The sequence below is a fragment of the Aspergillus sclerotioniger genome, assembly GCF_003184525.1.
Source record: "Aspergillus sclerotioniger CBS 115572 chromosome Unknown BO94scaffold_10, whole genome shotgun sequence".
In the NCBI taxonomy this organism is placed as follows: Eukaryota; Fungi; Ascomycota; class Eurotiomycetes; order Eurotiales; family Aspergillaceae; genus Aspergillus; species Aspergillus sclerotioniger.
In genome coordinates, this window is record NW_020291000.1 from 194780 (window position 1) to 210891 (window position 16112).

Consider the following 16112-nt stretch of genomic DNA (forward strand, 5'->3'; position numbering starts at 1 on the left):
GGTATCTATTTCATTGTCACTGTGCACTCAATGCTACTGTTATACTAACAACAATTATATACCTATACACAAGAATTTACCCCGTGACCCGTCGAGCCTTGAGATATTCATAGTCTGGCATGGACTCAAGGACAGACTTTTCCATAAGCTTAGCAACCTCTTCTCCGAATTCAGCCTTCCAACTCTTTATCTCCACATCGAGATCGATGGTTGATGGCGTCTTGTTCTTGATGATTCCAGAAGAGGAATCAACGGTGGAGCGCATGATGGAATTGATCTTCAAGCGCATGTCGAGAGCCTCTGCACTTTCATTGCCCACACTAGGACCACTCTCCTTGGTCCCCTCCTCGCTCCACTGAAACTTCAGTGTCTCTTTATCCAACCCGGTAAGCTCACAAAACCTCGTCACAGCCAGCGGATTGTGGGTAACATCGTCAGCATCCAATATCGCCGGAGTGGTTCCCTGTTCCAGAGCCCAGTCATACACCATGCGGGTCCAGCGCAACGTCATATTCGTGCTCCATACACCTCTGATCTCTTTCTCGCCCATGCCCCCTATGTCGGAGATTTTGGCCATAGCACGATACATTGATGGCCACGCCAGTGCTGGGTGACGGATGATGAACGCCAACTGCCAACTGCGGAGGTACGCATCCGGCAGAACGGTCTTGTTTGCTGGAGAAAAGCTTTGTGGGCCATAAGTCTCGGCCACACGCAATCGGAATGCCTCATAAAGCTTGGCGTCCTCCGTGCCGGTGAACATTTCGTGCAAAGCTGCCGGGTTGATGAACCAGTAGGCATGCTCTTTTGTGAACATGAATTTCTTCTCTTCCTCGGCGCGTGCAGAGAACTCCTCCAACCTCTCAACACATCCGTTGAACGAAGCCTTCACCTCTTGCTTCATGGCATCTGTCCACTGGTCCATCGGCTTGTCCAGGTATCCACCCTGCATCGCGGGAATGAATGCCGGGAAAAAGAAGTAGCCTGCCTCACTGTTGGTCAAAACATTGGGCTGGTTGAGAATGTCCAAGATTTTCAGAAGAAGATTCGAAGCCGAACGGGGAATGCTAACGAGAAGCAGACGACGGGGAGTAGTGACCGTCATTGTGAATGAAATAGATGAGATTTTAATCGGTGGAAGCGAGCTTTGATATGCCACTGATAGTCTACGAAAAAATCAACCCACCATCTGGAACATGTCTGAGTTAAATATACTCAGGATTTGGCCCCCATCCACCCTTTATCCGAACAGTGACATACTACTAGATAGTTTGAGCCTCTCTATTATTGCATGACATCTCACTAGTCCTATTGCAGCATAGCACTAAACTATCATTTAGTTCTACAGCGTTTAACCGGACCAACCAATCAACCACCACCAGTCAGCACTAAGACCGGTCGCCTTCCAAGTTCCCAGCTACAATCCCTATTCTCAGCCTCGCGGAACCAGGGCAACACCTATCTATATCCAATCATCCTCTAACCCTCAGAACTCAATGAGGCTGAGATTATCCGCTGGCCCAATATTTATTCACCCTCCTCCCCCGGACAGCTCACACATCCACTATCCGTCCGATGATTGGTTTATAGTATAAGCCACGTGGTCTAACAACGGTTGAGAAGCGAGGTATTTCTGTCCACTCCGTAACCAGGTAGGTAATTCCACCAGCCAGCGGATCATAACCCGTCCCTACTGATTGATCCATTGATGGAACGTTGCACTGCCTCTACACTAGCCCAGCCCTTTCCTTTCATGAGGCTCTGAGCGGGGGTGGGGGCGAGGTACGGGCACTTGGGTTCCATACGGTGTATGGAGGACTCCGTAGTACTTGTTTTTGTTTCTTGTGCTGGTGGTGAGAGATTGCCATGTATTTGCTATCCAGATATTTATGGATCATTTCGCTGTCTGTCATCCTGTTGGAGTGTCTATTGCCTCTGTATTATGGACACGTTTCCCACACTCACTTCAGATGAGGTATACTTATAGAAAAGTGAGCTTGATTACCATCCATACAGGTCTGTTGATTATCTATACAAAACTGTTGATATTGCTCAATGTTGATATTATTTAATCGAACCCTATGTAATAGCGCAATGCGCCGTTCGGACAAGCCCAATCATTCACGTACAAATACAAGCTGCTATATCATACCCAAGACATCAATTCATTACCATGCACCGGCGTCGAGATCAAATCGAGACAGTTCTTTTTGTGCATCCTCCACGTCCTTCTTCGCTTTCATGCGCATGTAGAAGATGGGACAGTCCCTGGAGGAACAGATGACTTCGCAATGCAGACTTCCCTGGCATCGTTGACATTGCGTCCAGAGTCGACCGAATCGGACTTCCAGGTCCGATACTTTCGTCAAGGACTTGGTGTAGAGCTCTCCCAGTCGAGGACGGCAGTAGGCGCACACGGCTCCTTCTGACTCCTCTTTTCCGGACAATGGTTTCTTGCATCCGAGGCAGGTTTGCGTCTTCTTTGCAAACTTCATCAGTCCTCCCATGGTCGGGGCGGCCACGGAGATGGAACGGGTGTGTTCACCCGTGAGAAGCTGGCTGGCCTTCTTCTCACCGAGAATGGGTTCGAAAATGCGACCAAGGGGGTTCGCAAGTTGGTTGTCGAGGTAGTATTTCGTGTCGATGGGAATGTTGTTCTCCAGAACATAGATGGGATCCTCGGACCTTTCGTAGTTCTTCGATCCTCCAGCACCTTTGATGATAACATACGCCACACGGTCGCCAAGCGTCGGAGCCGAACCTGCGTCACGCTTCCTCATACGCTCGGCAAGCTCGACGTGTGCCTGCTTAGCGGTATATGCGTCCTTGGAAAGAGCCTTGGTAATCACAAGTTTCGACATATCGATCTTGTTCTGCAACAGGTCGGAAATGGTGTCTTTAACATAGCTGCAGAAAGTCAGTATGAAGAAATTAAGAGACACATAAGGAACTTACTCTTGTGCGCCCTCAATGTCTCGGTCAATCAGGATCCTTTGCAAGACCGTCTCGATAACGTTCTGAACCAGCAGGCAGTTGTCTCGACGAACTGTCTCAATACCTTTGGTGTCCATCTTGTCGTATTTCTTCGGGTTCGTCCAATACAACCCGGCATATCGCTTCTTGTTGATTAGAAGGTACGGAAAGTAGACCTTCTCGAACTCGAGTTTGATCGGTTTCAAGAACCTCGACGAGACGTATTCAGAAGCCTCTTGCCCAAGCTTCATCGCCGCCTCCAGATCGGTAACACCAAACTTCACCATGACGGAGTCGGTATCACCGTAGATGACCTTGGCATCATGGGAATATCCATTGGCAATGGTGTATCTGGCTTCTACTTCCTGTTTGGTCTTCTCAATCATCTGTCGTCCATAACTGGTCGTACTACTTGCGATAGGCAAGCAGGGGAGTTTTCCAACGGTTGCACCTGTGAGACCGTAAACACTGTTTGCACTAATCTTCAAAGCAAGCTGTCTTCCGTTCAGGACAGCCTTTTTGAACGGATCTGTCTCAACGGCTAGCTCTTTCTTCGCCCGTTTTCGGGCACTCAGAAGTTCCTCCAAAATCTGTGACAGCAGCCCTTTGCGTACATTGGCGGTACAGAACATGTCGCCATTGGGCGTCACAATGTAATCCTCGTCCTTCTTGAGCTTCAACCTCTCCACGCTATTCTTGTTCAGCAGGGTGGTGTAGCACAAGTTATGTGCCTGAATGATTGACGGGTATAGCGATGCGAAATCGAGGGTCGCAATCGGTACGCCGTAGTAGCCTCTGATAGGCTCGATAACAGTTGCACCTTCGTAGTCTTGCTCGTCACTGGATTTCATGTTTGGAATCACTAGTTGTTGCTCCAGCGCCTTGCGGAACAGCTGGCTGATGAACTTGACCTGCTGACCTCGTGACAGCAAGAAGTTGAAAGGCACGCCCGTCACTCTCGCCATTTCAGTGTAGTTGACCAGACACATCAACTTATCCATCAGTCTCTGTGGGAGATATGCATCCTTCAAACAATAGACAGCTAAACGCCGCCTGGAATCCGGTGTTCCGTTATACAACTCCGTGATCATCGTGTGATGGACATCCTCCTTCTGTTCGCCCAGAAATTCGTACGACACCGAGTTCAGAGTATAACTTCGTAAATGGTAGTCTCGCTGTACCAACTGAAGCATATCAAGTTGAATCCGACCATTAGTGTTGGTTGACTTGGTGTCACGGTTTCCCATCTGCTTGCTGGAGAAATTGGTTTCTTTGCTTTGGGATGCAATGCCCTTCAATCTGGTCCAGTAGGGGAAGTTCGTGCATTTGAGATGCTTGGCGCGGTCCAGGAGGTACGGGAAATCAAAATTGGCAATGTTGTAACCTATGATAACATCCGGGTCCACCTTTTCGACGAAGTCACGCCAAGCCATGAGCATCTTCGATTCCTCCTGGAATTCCAAAACCTGGGTGTTGACAATCAGACTGCACGTATCCAGAACAAAAACGTTCCGAATGAATGGCTTCGACTCTCCGTATCGAGTCACGACATTGGCAATTTGGATGACTGGATCCTGATTCGGTTCGGGGAAGATACCCTTTCGTCCGGCACACTCAATATCAAAAGACAAGATGCGAAGCGGAGCCATCTTGGCCCATTCACCGTTGGGTGCATGTGAGATGAGATCGCGGTAGTCGATACAGGCCTCAATCTGGCAATTTGACACTTTCTCCTGGTTCTGTAACAAGCGGTACTTTCCTGCCTTGGCTTCGACCCAAGACATGCCCGAGATACCCGTATCGATCATGAACCTGAGGAGATATTGGATGATGTCGAATGTAAGAATCCCCGGTTCGGTATTATTCCACAGGCCCTTGTAGTTCAGACTTTGGGCACCACCACTTTCCAATGCGGTCCGGAGCTTGTTGATGTACTTGGGATCGGTAACCGTGATCTTGAGATAATAACTTTTCTGGTTACCCTGGAATCCATAAATGTTTTCCCGCATCGTTATCTGAACGGATTGGATCATAGGCGGGAAGTTCCCCAGTCTGGTTTCCAGAAAGTTTCGGTACGGGTCGCAGTCTTCTTTGGTGAAGTTCACGGGCGCAGCTATGTAGAGGTAGTGTTGAAAGCCGGTAACATGGAGGAGGACGGATTGACCTGCCTAGAAGGAGCATTAAATTATGATCAGATTGGTGGGAATGAACGCGTATAGTCTACCTCCGTGACACCAAACAGTCGAACAGCGGTCTTGCCCATGATCAACCCGTCTTCAGCATCAATCTGCTGGAAACAGATATTATCCTTTGCAGGGTTAAATTCACCCAGGGGTGGTCGTTCCCATTGTTGATCCTTCTCGGAATTGGTGTTCTTCAACCCATTGATGTCCTGTGTTAATTTCTCCAAGACTTCCTCCTCGAACTGACTTTTCTGGGGCTGGCCCGACCCGGGAACTCGGCGCTGACTGCTGGGAGTCGGATTGTCGAGCTTGCGTTTCTTGAGGGCATTTGGGTCCTTCGAGACACCGCGGGCGTTATTGTTTATTGCATCACCCAGAACCCGCTTCTGGGGCGTGGCGACGGCTTCAGGCATGGCGAATGGTCATAAAATAATAATTCAACACGGTTCCATTCATAAGATACACGAATACAGTCCGTTAGATAGTAGAGGGAGGGCGACTCGACATTCGGGGGTATCACACAAGAGACGATGACAGTCGCGGGAAACTGCGCTCCCCGGATCAGTTCGTGTTTCATTCGCGCCGGACGTGACGCTTTCACGCGTTGAGTGATCACGTGATTTTGGGCCCGCCCCATACGCTTCGATTGTTGCTGGGTCCTTCAGGCATCCACTTGTCGCTATGCGTTGTAAATTTGGATGGAGATAATTGAGATAGTGGGTCGGTTCAAGTCGTGCCAGTTAATAACTCTATCTCCAGGATCCTGAGGACGTCTGGCCGCGTTTTCGAGTCGTTATTGGATGACGTCATACCGTGTCGGCGAAGAGTCGCACGAACTAAACATCCTTGTATGTATTTGTCTGGGGTAGCTCTGCAGAGCGGTATGTGTGTCGGATATGGACATTCTCAATAATAATCGGGCTTCAAGTTGTAATTATCTTCTCATAGGAATATACACGCATCTGCACCCACTATTATCTATGCTCGTTGGGATTGGCAGCATTAAAACATGGGAAGCGCTACAGCCACACCGGCAAAGCTACAAGCACACTTTAACCCAAGACGCATCGGTAATAATTACTTGACTAGACCAGAACAGTTAGTCTATCAGGTGACCAAGCCGGTCTCCGTCCTCGATACTCAGAACATCTTCACAACCTGTCAGTCACATTCAACGCAGTATCATTCTACATCCATGCATGCATGTGGCTCTGAGAAAGACACGGAGTTTATGTGGAGGATCAGACATATTGGGTTACCCATCGACATGCCTGCATCTATCTCAGTCAGAAAAGCCGATATACAAATTTGTGACCGGAACGAGGTGAGCCCATAGTGGATGGGAATATACTGACTAATAAGCTTCTATATAACAATATCTGGCAAACGATCGGTGATGTACAAAGAAGATGAAGGTTTAGGTGCTCTCGCAAAAGCCCGCCTAACTGACATTAGGCTACAAGCGTGAACACGCGGGGTGCGGCTCCAACTCATTTCACTGGCAGCTTACAAGCCGAGGCCACCACCGAATTTACCCTGGGAACCATGGCCATGATGACCCTTGTGGTGGTGGTGCTTACCACCAGTTGCCTGAGGAGCGGGGGCGCCAAGTCCCTGGGAAGAGCCCTCCGAAGGAGGTCCAGTGGCAGCAGGAACGTTGGTGCTGACCTTCCTCCAGGACCAGGAGGGCTGGCTGGGGATAGCAGAGGCACCGGGGCCAGCCTGCGAGAGGGCCGGCACAAAAGGAGCACCGCCGAAAGGAACGTCGTCGTCAGGACCGGCACGCTTGGCGACAGCCGAGGTGGCAACCGCAGCGACGGTGCTGGAGGAACCAGACCCGTTGCCGAGCTTGCCAATACCGGCGTTGGCAAGGACGTAAGAAGCAACCTTGCTAGCAGCCATCACGGTGATATCGGACTCGCCCGAGGGCCAGCTGCTGAGAACGGAACTGTTGGTGCCGGTAAGTGTACCGGAGCTGACCAGGGTGTTAGGGACACAGGTGCGGCCCAGGGTCTTGGTACAGCTGGAAACATCGCTGGAGTTCACGGCGAAAACAGCTCCGGGGTTGCTGTCGGCCAGGAGAGGAATGTTGACATCGACCATCACATTACCCTCAATCAGAGCACGGGTGTTCTCGCCAACATCAAAAGCGTGTCCGGTGTTGTTGTACCAGTAGTTGTTGTACGCGTGCCAAAAGCTGTTGAACTCGAGCTTGGGGGAACGACCAGACGTGTGGTGAAGGTAGTTGTTGGCAAAGGTGACTTGGTCGTTGTGGCCGTATCCGAGACTGACTAGGTTAGAATTTCAGGCTGATTGGACATGACGCCAAGGGCACAAAGCTTACACAGTCCAGTAGTGGTGGCCATTGCAGGTTGCGGACCAGCTGGTCTGACCATCAAACTCGCTGTTGGAGATGGTCACATGGTGGCCTGCAAATCATCAATACTCACTTCTTTTGATGCACTGCTAGAAGTGGAAAACATACTGGCCTCGTATCCGGCAACAAACATCTGGCGACCAATGAGGTTAATCTTCACGTGGTCAATCCAAACGTTGTTGGTGCCGTCTAGGGTGATCGCGTCACCGCCCCAGATGTACTGGGGGTTAAGCTCGGTGATGTGGATGTTCTGAATGATGATGTTGCTGACGCCGTTGACCAAACGCAGGCCCTTGCCACGAAGGACGCCAGAGCTACCCACACCGACGATGGACTTGTTGGAGGCAACCTCCAGGCCCTCGATAGCAGCGTTGTCATACGTGCATGTTGTGGCGGGATAGCTACCGCACCAGTCGGAGCCATTCTGCTTGACAGCGTTCTGGCCAGAGCTGCCACAGGTATTGGAGGACGGGATGCAGCATTCGCAGTCGGTGCACTTGCCCTCACTGTTAAGGAAGTTGAACTCCTTGTTGATAAGGATGACGCGAGGGGTGCTATCGGACAGCCAGGACGTCAGCTCGCTGATGTCGCTGGGCGCAGCGGGGGTAGCATCACCACCACCCGTAGTGCCACTAGCAAAACCGAAAGGTGTTCCGGTGACGCCCTGCGCCGCCTGAGCAGAAGCGCCGAGTAAGGCAGTTGCCGTCAGAAGATGACGAAGGAGGGTCATTGCGACGAGCCTCAAACCGGGATATCCAGGAAATCAAAGTCGCAGATGCAAAAGGAATGACTGAACCAGCAGTTCTCACGAAAGGAATGAGATCAAGCTAACTTGCAGGAATGGAAAGAACGTGATGTTGAAGTCGTGATGATACCTGATCGCATTGTGTCAATGGATGTTATATAGTTGAAGACTCGAAGAACTTGCCGTGTACAGTTCGGTCGCAACGGCCATGCATGGGCGGGAAGTGGAAGCCAAGATGGAAACGACCATGTCAATCATGGCGGAGCATGTCACAGATTGATAACGGATCGCATGGTGAAACTCCCGGACGGGACAAACTCAAAGGCTGCTTCGTTGACGTTGTTGTCCCGTCCGCCGATCTTGCAACGGTTCGAGTCGTGTCCGCCAGGGCCAAGTGCCACCATGCACGGTATATCTAAGCACAGTCGCCAGATCGTCTGAGACATCGACAATCCTCCATTCCACCCTTGACTCAGAGGTCAACAATTGACGTGTTGGGGGGGGGGGGGGAAACATGACCCGGCGATCGTCAGGATGAGGATCCACAGTTGATTAACCCCAGCCGATCGTCATGAACTCCTATTCATGCTGGCCCGGACTGCTACTGGCTCATGACTTCAGAAGATGCCGTGCTATAGCTTTATCGTTCCGTGTGCTGCGGGGGGAGGCTCCGCTCCGCTTGTGTCTGCATCGGCCAGATTAATCGACGCGGGATCGGTGACGAGGGCTTGCTCCACAATCAGTCCATCAAGACATAATTTCAACACTCGGCAGCTTGAATCAGACAAGGTATCTTCTTCGAATGGAGTAAAGAGATATGTGTCGGTCGGAATATCATATTAATCTCTTCTCCGCCACATCTAAAACCTGGCAATCCGATGTCAGCCCGTCATATCAACCCGCATTCGATATTAAATTATACGAGCCGATAGCGTGGAAAGCCAATTGGCGATTACCTTTACCCTAGTGCAGACGAAAAGATCGTCGTTGCTGTTCCAGAACTTCGGCCGTGTCTCACCCAGACATCTATCGCTGCCGCTTGACATTGTGGCACGGTATCCTTTGGACCACAGCCTACTTCTAAGAAGGATTAGGAAGTGCATTGACCGAATAGAGGTACGAAAATGAAAGTCTCCATATCCCCTTAGCAATCAAACTTTGTATCCGCCCAACCTCGATGCAAACATATGAATTAGTGCCATTCTGGGTCAGATTTCGAGTGTGGAAACCTGTCGAATCCTATGGTCATCAGTCTTATCCGTGGTTAGAATATGATAAGACAACTTCTCATGCTGATACGCGGTTGTGGTGACACTGAAGCAGACGATATGGGCATCGTCTTGTCTGAATTCTGTGCACGTTTCACTTGAAGCATCATCTGCAGAGTAAGGAAGCCTCACTGGCTCTGGGCTTCTACCTTGGGGGCTTGGTGCGTTGGTTGGCCGGAAAGCATGCAAGGGAATCCCAGGACCAAATCATGGCCTTAGAGAGGACCCTGTGGCCGGGCTGAGCTTTTTTGGTGTTCCCCAAGGTACCCTGTCAGCAGGATATATCAACGTGATGGCGATCCTCCGCGTCAAGTCAAGACACACTGACACTAGACATCATGCCTTCGTTCGATCCAACCAACGTGAACTTAGATACGGCCAGCGTGGAGGATATCTATTGTTATCTGCAGCTGTCCGAGAATGACTACAATGGACAGCTGGGGGCGCGTATCTCATCCATTTTCGTGATTCTTGTCACATCATCGGCATGCACACTTTTCCCTGTGGTGGCTAAACGAATCCCACGCTGGAATATTCCCTACCCTGTCTATCTCTTTGCCCGATACTTCGGCACGGGTGTCATTGTCGCCACCGCGTTCATCCACTTGTTGGACCCCGCGTACGAGAATATCGGCACTACTACCTGCGTTGGCGTATCCGGGCACTGGGCGGACTACTCCTGGTGCGCTGCCATTGTCCTTGCATCAGTCATCATGGTCTTCCTGCTGGATGTGGCATCCGAAGTCTACGTCGAGCGCATATACGGCGTAGAAAGAGAGCACGACGCGACCGACCGTTTTCTGATTCAAGCTAGTTTGATACAGAGCGACGATGAATATGCGGTTGGTGGTAACTCCTCTGGACGCAAGCAGCCTGGGTCTCAAGAGACATTATCCGTGGAGTCCGAGCGCTCATTCCGCCAGGACATCGCGGCCTTTTTGATCCTGGAATTCGGTATCATCTTCCATTCAGTAATCATCGGGCTCAATCTGGGAGTGACAGGCGACGAGTTTGCCACCCTCTACCCGGTGTTGGTCTTCCACCAGGCGTTTGAGGGGCTTGGGATCGGGGCCCGGATGTCAGCGCTTCGCTTTGGCCAACACCGATGGCTGCCATGGATTCTCTGCATGGCGTATGGACTCACGACGCCCATTTCGATTGCCATCGGGCTGGGGGTGCGCACGACATATAATTCAGGATCCAAGACGGCGAACATGGTGCAGGGGGTATTGAATGCCATTTCAGCCGGGATTCTGATCTACAGCGGGCTGGTGGAGTTGTTAGCGCGCGACTTTCTGTTTGACCCGGACCGGACGAAGCGACGGTCGCATCTGCTGGGGATGCTCTTGTGTGTCTTGCTGGGGGCTGGCATTATGGCGTTGATAGGAAAATGGGCATGATAAAAATTCTAAGGGGAAGATTTCGATGGGAAGGGGAAGGGGGACCTTGGCGGAAGGCCCCTGACCTGACGTAAGATACCCGGTCCTTGGTATGGCTCTAATACAATTGCCGACCAATGAATGGTTTTTGCATTACACGCATCACTTTGCTGAGTGTACAGTGTAGTAGCGTGCATCCTTCCTGTTGTGGTGGCTCAGCCTGCATGCGCAGAGGCAGCAGCCCTGCGCCCTCGGTATAAAGGGCCTCTCGCGCGTCATCATCACCGCTCTTCCTCCACACTACCTCATCATGCTGGTCGATCTGACCATGGAGCATCTTACCCCAGCACTCTACAATATATCTACAACCGAGCATACATAAGTCAAAGCCACCCATTCCACCCTATCTCAACAGCACTGTTGCTGTCTACAAGCTATCACCATGGGGAAACCCAATTTGACCCCCGAGCCCTTCAACTTCGTCGAACTTGTTCAGCAGACCTACGATGACTCCCGCGTTATCATCGCCGTGTGCTTGGTCTCGTGGATCGTGGGCCGTCTCGATCTCGGACTCACCTGGCTGCTTTTCGTCCTCGCCGTGTGTCGAACCTACGCGGTTGTTTCGCTGACCCGAGTGCAGCGCATCCTCCGCGACGAATGCCGACGATACCATGCATACAAGATACTCTCCCGTGGGGAGACGGTGGAATGGGCGAACGGGGTTTTACAGCGGTTCTGGCACATGTACCAGGACCGGATCTGCGACCATGTTGTTCGCTATGTGAACAACGGGCTCGCACGTCGGACGACCACTGAGAATGGGGGAGCGCTCCAAAAAGTGGTGATCCAATCGTTGGAGTTGATCGACCTTCCTCTCCGCTTTACCCGGGTTTTTGTCCACCACAAACCGTCGTCGCCGAACCTGATCGTCGAAGGCCAGTTCCAGGTAAACCTGGCACCGCATCCTTCGCACCACCACCTGATCGAGAGTTCAGGACACCCCCTAATCGATCTTACGATTGTTCACGATAAAAACGCCCGCGATCCTCACAACCGCACCCATGATCTGGCTGTGCAGGTGCGCCAGTTTTCTAGCACGGGATCCTTGCGCGTTGAGCTCGACCTGGAAGGCGACCATCCGGCTCTGCTCCAACCGCAGGTCGATCTCCAGGATCATCCCAAGATGGATTGCACGATCAAGTCGATCAGTCAGCATCATTTCCCGCTTCATTTTGCCCACCAAGTGGACTGGCGCCGGGTGGTGGAAATGCAGTTGCGGGAGGGGCTGGGCTGGGCGTTTCATCGGCCGCTACCGCTTCCTTTTACATTGGGGGAGCGATGGGTATTCCGGGCGATGACGTGGTGGTGGCATGCTGTGAACTAGCTGCGTTAAAATTGGTCATAAATAGAGTCCTCGGCGCTGCGCCCCCAATTGGGTTGCGGGCGGCCCCGATGGATGGGGTTCCCCTATAGGGCTGAGCCGGGCGGCCAACCACCGGTCGCCAAATAGTGTTGCCTGCGGTATTGCAAATACCATCCATGTATTAGGCGCTCGAGCACCCTTACGGTGTATACTGTACGGAGTACATTTTGGAGGTTGGGGGTCCGCGGAATGTTCCGGGCGCATGCCGTGTCTGTCTATTTGTAATAAATATTGCATTCTCATTCTTGGCAGTGGTAGAGTTTTATATAGTTATTCTCTTCCATCCGTGGGAGTTCCTGGGTAAACCTTCTTTCATCAGTGGTTGAACCGGATTTACAACCAGTAGACCCCTGCTTGCCTTGCCGCTGACGATGTCACAATGCAGACTAAAAATTGGACTACCGCATGACCGTTGGCACTACCTGTGATGCTATCGTACCCCGCACTCATAAGGCAGACTGTGAGTTGGCAAGTGGTTCCATTGAGCCGAGTGCCGATATCAACCCTGCAAGCTCTGCAGCAGACCAGCATGTGTCCACTTTCCAGGGTCTCTCAATTACCCGACAGATAATGCCCTACTTTGAAGCCAGCTCACGTCCTTCCCAATATAGATTTGACAAATGATACAGACTACAATGTAATTAACTTTAACACGATGGTATTTAAACTGTATCTGTGAATATTAGCAACTATATAAAGGATTATCTTTTCCGTGGGGAGTTTACGCATACTACCCAGTTAATGACTACAGACCAGCTCGTCTCGTATCATTGAATATTCTCCATTCTTCTATTTATTCCGCTACCTCCCCATCTTCCTTTCTCCTTTCCTTCTCTCCTCTTCTCTAGACTCTCCAACTAGACAGCATCCATACTAGCATACCAACATCTCCACAAATCCCATCGTCAACCCCAGAAATGGTATTGTAGCATTCTGGTTCAAGCCCTTTGACAACAGCAGCAAACAAACATCGATTGTCTGATCATCATCTATCTTGTATTCAATACACAGCAAATACGTCTGCGAAATCCTTTCAATGCTATCCAACGCCTCAAAGAGATATGGTGTGGCTAACATAGCACCAATACCAATACCAGCACCAGTAGCAGTAACAACAAGCATGCGAAGCGCATTCAGTAACAGTCAATATAAGACCACAAAACAGCCGAGTTGCAAGGTTTCAAGCATATAGGTACATTGTCTACGTATCTCAATACAGCAGACATCCTGCGCTCAGTCAGTCAGCTACGCATATGGGAGAGGAAGGCGTTCTGTCTGAGGGAGAGCACACGGATGACGCGAACCTTACGGATGTGCAGAAGATGTGAGACATCCTGATGATTGACTGAGCGAAGGCGTATGAAGCTCAAGAATCCCTATGCTATGCAGGGAGATCGTATAACTGTGGAGGATGGTTACTGAGCAGTAAGTGCACATCTAGATGTTGGAAAGAAATTGCCATGGAAGGCAACAATGACGAGTAAAGGAATATAGATGATGAGGAGGAAGAGGAGAGAGAGGGGGGATGCTCTAAAAGGGAGTACAGAGGATTGTGGTTAATTGATTCGTTACCTTCTGTCTTTGCTATATCTATCTTATAGGGATTCTAGAGTCCGGGGTGCTATTACTGTATTTGCTTGGGCTTTTATTTGTAGGTTTTCCGTACCGGTTCCTCCGGTCTGTGGGGTTATTCACTGTATTGCAGTATAGAGCATGCGGTTTTTTGAGTAGCCTTTCCCTGGAATTAAGGGGAGTGATGATTGATAAGATAATAGATGGGGCTTCCCACTGTTTACCTCACTAGCTAAAAAGCCTTATTATAGATACTATACATACATACATACATACATACATACATACAGACACTACGTCTAGTTAGTTGAAAACTATCATCTTCACTCCATCTCACCTTCCTAGGTTATCCTAGTAAGTAGTACGGGCTATTGAGCTTCCAGTATGGCTCTAATCTATAACACTGGCTCTCGCTGCTATCTAAAATTGCCAACGTGTCAAATAGTCGAATACATGTGCGACTTTAAAGACACGTATGGCATTCTCTCGAACTATGCCTCTCCATGACCATAATCTTATATAATAGATTGTACTATTCCAGTCCTCCGTATATACACCCGCATAATCGAATCCGCATAGATCTTTCACACCTCCTTTTCTAACCCCAGCGTCTTCTCTATTGAATCCTTGCGCAAGCCACACCATGTAATGCTTCTTTCAAAGATCCTCGAGACCTGCAGTCTACCTATTCACTACACATCCATCAGCCAAAATACTCTTACGCAACAGTGTCAAAGTAATTAAATAAGCCCACTCGAAACACTCGACTGAGTTTTTCAAAATCGCTTGATGGAGTCAGTCCTTCACGGGGCATTTCACGGCCTTGTTTAGCCATCCAGAATATCTTTATATGTTTTTGGGAATGCATTACATGGTGTCAGGACCTAACCTAGTGTTTTAGCGCCGAGCAAATAGTAATCCACGAGTTCATCTTCTTCCTCTACCCAGGATTTCTGTCTCGGAGTGCGGCAAGACGTCTCATCAGCAGGACTAATGGATAACAAACGGGGCCTCCTGCACTGGTGCAAACAGCTCGTCCACCGTCACCACCCGCTCAATCATCCCCTGCTCATACAGATACTGCACCAGCGCCTCCAGGGTCTTGCGGTTCTTCTCGATTCCATACGGCCAGCAGTCCTCCCCAAACACCTCCATCGTCTCCTCCAACGCCTCCCTCAGCCACGGCAACATGCACCGGATCATCCCTGGCATATATGTCCTTTTCCGAACCAGCTCCTTTGACTCATTCAGCGCCTGGAACAAGCTCGTCGGGATCCATTTGTGTTTCTCGTATACTTCCCTCCGGATCGCAACCAGATGCATGATCGGGAAGATGCCTGTCTTCCGGTAATACTCCTTTTCGACCTCCTTGTAATTCGGGAACAGTCGCTGGATATGCGGTGCCTTTTCGTTGTCCCACAAACACCCCGGCACCTCGGCTCCAATGGTCGCGTCGATTTCCCCGTCCGTTAGCAACTGATTCAGCGATTTCCCGCTTTCGTTTTTCTCGATGTTTGCCAGTGGCTTGTCTCCCTCCCGGCGAATCAGCACGGACGGCTTTCCGTGCGCCCCGGGCGCATCCATTCGTCCTTCGACCCAGGTGATGCTCGACAGATCGACGCCGTATTCGTGCATGAGGAGCCCGCGGATCCATACCGCAGCGGTCATGGTATATAGCTGTACGCCGATGCGCTTCCCTGATAGATCGGCGGGGGATTTGATTCGGTCGGTGTTGACAACGATGTATCCGTGTCGAAATGTACGGAGTGGGAAAGCAGGGACAGCAGTAAAAGTGCGGTCGCCGGCGACGTAACGGGTGATGAATTCGCTGCTGGAGAGCTCCGAGGCGTCGAATTCGGCGTTGCGCACCATCCGGTCGAACACGTCGCGTGGGTGTTGGACTTCGACGAAGTTGAGGTCCAGTCCGGCGGGGCGGACCTCGCCTGTCGCGAGAGGGACCATCCGGTCATAGCAGGGGGCGGCAAAGGAGAATGGGATAGGCATTGCGGCGGTGGTGAGATAGATTTCGAAATGTCGGTGCCAGGTGGAGGGGGGATGATACCCATATAAGGAGAGGAAAGCTAATCGCAAACAAGGCGACCCACTGCCGACTCGGCGGTGGTGCCGGTGGAGACCGAGCCCCTCGGCGTTAGGGGCGACGGAGCAGGATTTATCCGCCAGGGCGAATAAGG

General features: G+C 50.8%; 7 protein-coding genes across 7 annotated transcripts; 3 read left to right on the top strand and 4 right to left on the bottom strand.

Annotated features, from left to right (window-relative positions):
- Window positions 1–64: 64 nt before the first annotated feature.
- BO94DRAFT_533811 (uncharacterized protein) lies at window positions 65–1232 on the bottom strand. The gene has a single exon (XM_025611401.1). It carries the CDS (start codon window positions 1103–1105, stop codon window positions 77–79), a length of 1029 nt encoding a protein of 342 aa, XP_025468685.1. The 5' UTR covers window positions 1106–1232; the 3' UTR covers window positions 65–76.
- Window positions 1233–2041: 809 nt separating this feature from the next.
- On the bottom strand, window positions 2042–5686 carry BO94DRAFT_533812 (DNA-directed DNA polymerase delta POL3). Its single transcript, XM_025611402.1, has 3 exons — window positions 5198–5686; window positions 2956–5141; window positions 2042–2907 (listed from the first exon to the last, which is right to left on the bottom strand). The coding sequence occupies exons 1-3, from the start codon at window positions 5567–5569 to the stop codon at window positions 2169–2171; spliced, it is 3297 nt and encodes a 1098-aa protein (XP_025468686.1). The 5' UTR covers window positions 5570–5686; the 3' UTR covers window positions 2042–2168.
- Window positions 5687–6377: 691 nt separating this feature from the next.
- BO94DRAFT_533813 (polysaccharide lyase family 1 protein) lies at window positions 6378–8420 on the bottom strand. The gene is made up of 3 exons (XM_025611403.1): window positions 7642–8420; window positions 7501–7585; window positions 6378–7443 (listed from the first exon to the last, which is right to left on the bottom strand). Exons 1-3 carry the CDS (start codon window positions 8261–8263, stop codon window positions 6663–6665), a joined length of 1488 nt encoding a protein of 495 aa, XP_025468687.1. The 5' UTR covers window positions 8264–8420; the 3' UTR covers window positions 6378–6662.
- Window positions 8421–8844: 424 nt separating this feature from the next.
- On the top strand, window positions 8845–9277 carry BO94DRAFT_533817 (uncharacterized protein). The gene is made up of 2 exons (XM_025611404.1): window positions 8845–9145; window positions 9235–9277. The coding sequence occupies exon 1, from the start codon at window positions 8903–8905 to the stop codon at window positions 9119–9121; it is 219 nt and encodes a 72-aa protein (XP_025468688.1). The 5' UTR covers window positions 8845–8902; the 3' UTR covers window positions 9122–9145; window positions 9235–9277.
- Window positions 9278–9633: 356 nt separating this feature from the next.
- BO94DRAFT_22325 (ZIP zinc/iron transport family) lies at window positions 9634–11157 on the top strand. The gene has a single exon (XM_025606230.1). It carries the CDS (start codon window positions 9885–9887, stop codon window positions 10944–10946), a length of 1062 nt encoding a protein of 353 aa, XP_025468689.1. The 5' UTR covers window positions 9634–9884; the 3' UTR covers window positions 10947–11157.
- BO94DRAFT_22326 (uncharacterized protein) lies at window positions 11158–12317 on the top strand. The gene has a single exon (XM_025606231.1). The coding sequence runs from the start codon at window positions 11368–11370 to the stop codon at window positions 12307–12309; it is 942 nt and encodes a 313-aa protein (XP_025468690.1). The 5' UTR covers window positions 11158–11367; the 3' UTR covers window positions 12310–12317.
- Window positions 12318–14523: 2206 nt separating this feature from the next.
- BO94DRAFT_22416 (uncharacterized protein) lies at window positions 14524–16020 on the bottom strand. The gene has a single exon (XM_025606241.1). The coding sequence runs from the start codon at window positions 15922–15924 to the stop codon at window positions 14911–14913; it is 1014 nt and encodes a 337-aa protein (XP_025468691.1). The 5' UTR covers window positions 15925–16020; the 3' UTR covers window positions 14524–14910.
- Window positions 16021–16112: the final 92 nt, after the last annotated feature.